This window comes from Myotis brandtii, unplaced genomic scaffold, assembly GCF_000412655.1.
Source record: "Myotis brandtii unplaced genomic scaffold, ASM41265v1 scaffold797, whole genome shotgun sequence".
Lineage (NCBI taxonomy): Eukaryota > Metazoa > Chordata > Mammalia > Chiroptera > Vespertilionidae > Myotis > Myotis brandtii.
In genome coordinates this window covers 869,674-870,048 of record NW_005371210.1, presented here as the reverse complement: position 1 = coordinate 870,048, position 375 = coordinate 869,674, and the positions used below count along the sequence as shown (strand labels likewise).

General features: G+C 64.0%; 1 protein-coding gene across 1 annotated transcript in view; it reads right to left on the bottom strand.

The window, feature by feature from the left end:
- METRNL (meteorin, glial cell differentiation regulator-like) overlaps window positions 1-375 on the bottom strand; it is a 14,706-nt gene that overhangs the window by 510 nt on the left and 13,821 nt on the right. The window contains exon 4 of the mRNA XM_005883689.2: window positions 6-115. Within this exon, the coding sequence (XP_005883751.1) occupies window positions 6-115 (110 nt within the window). The remainder of the gene's footprint in view (window positions 1-5; window positions 116-375) is intronic.

Below are 375 nucleotides of genomic sequence, written 5' to 3'. Positions count from 1 at the left end.
GGCGCCGCACGGAACACCCTGCTCTTCTGCCGGTAGATGCGGCTCACGCGCAGGTGGATGGCCGACTCCTGCCGCTCAGGGGCGTGGGTGACGTCCTGGATGGCTCCTCGGACCACTGTGGAGGGGAGGGCACCGGTCAGTGAGATGGGCGGGGCCAGGCCAGTGAGGGGGGCAGAGGGTGGACCGGTGAGGTGGGCAAGGATGCCCATTGAGCAAACAGCGCGCTGCCATTCAGTGTGAGCAGCCCCTGGCATGGAAGCCGGTCCTGACCTCTGCATCCCAGAAATTCTCCTTAAAGAGACAACTCCTGCCCTTGCCTGCTGGGGTCCAACCCCAGCGGTTCTGTCTCTAGGTTCTGTCTCTAGGTTCTGTCCT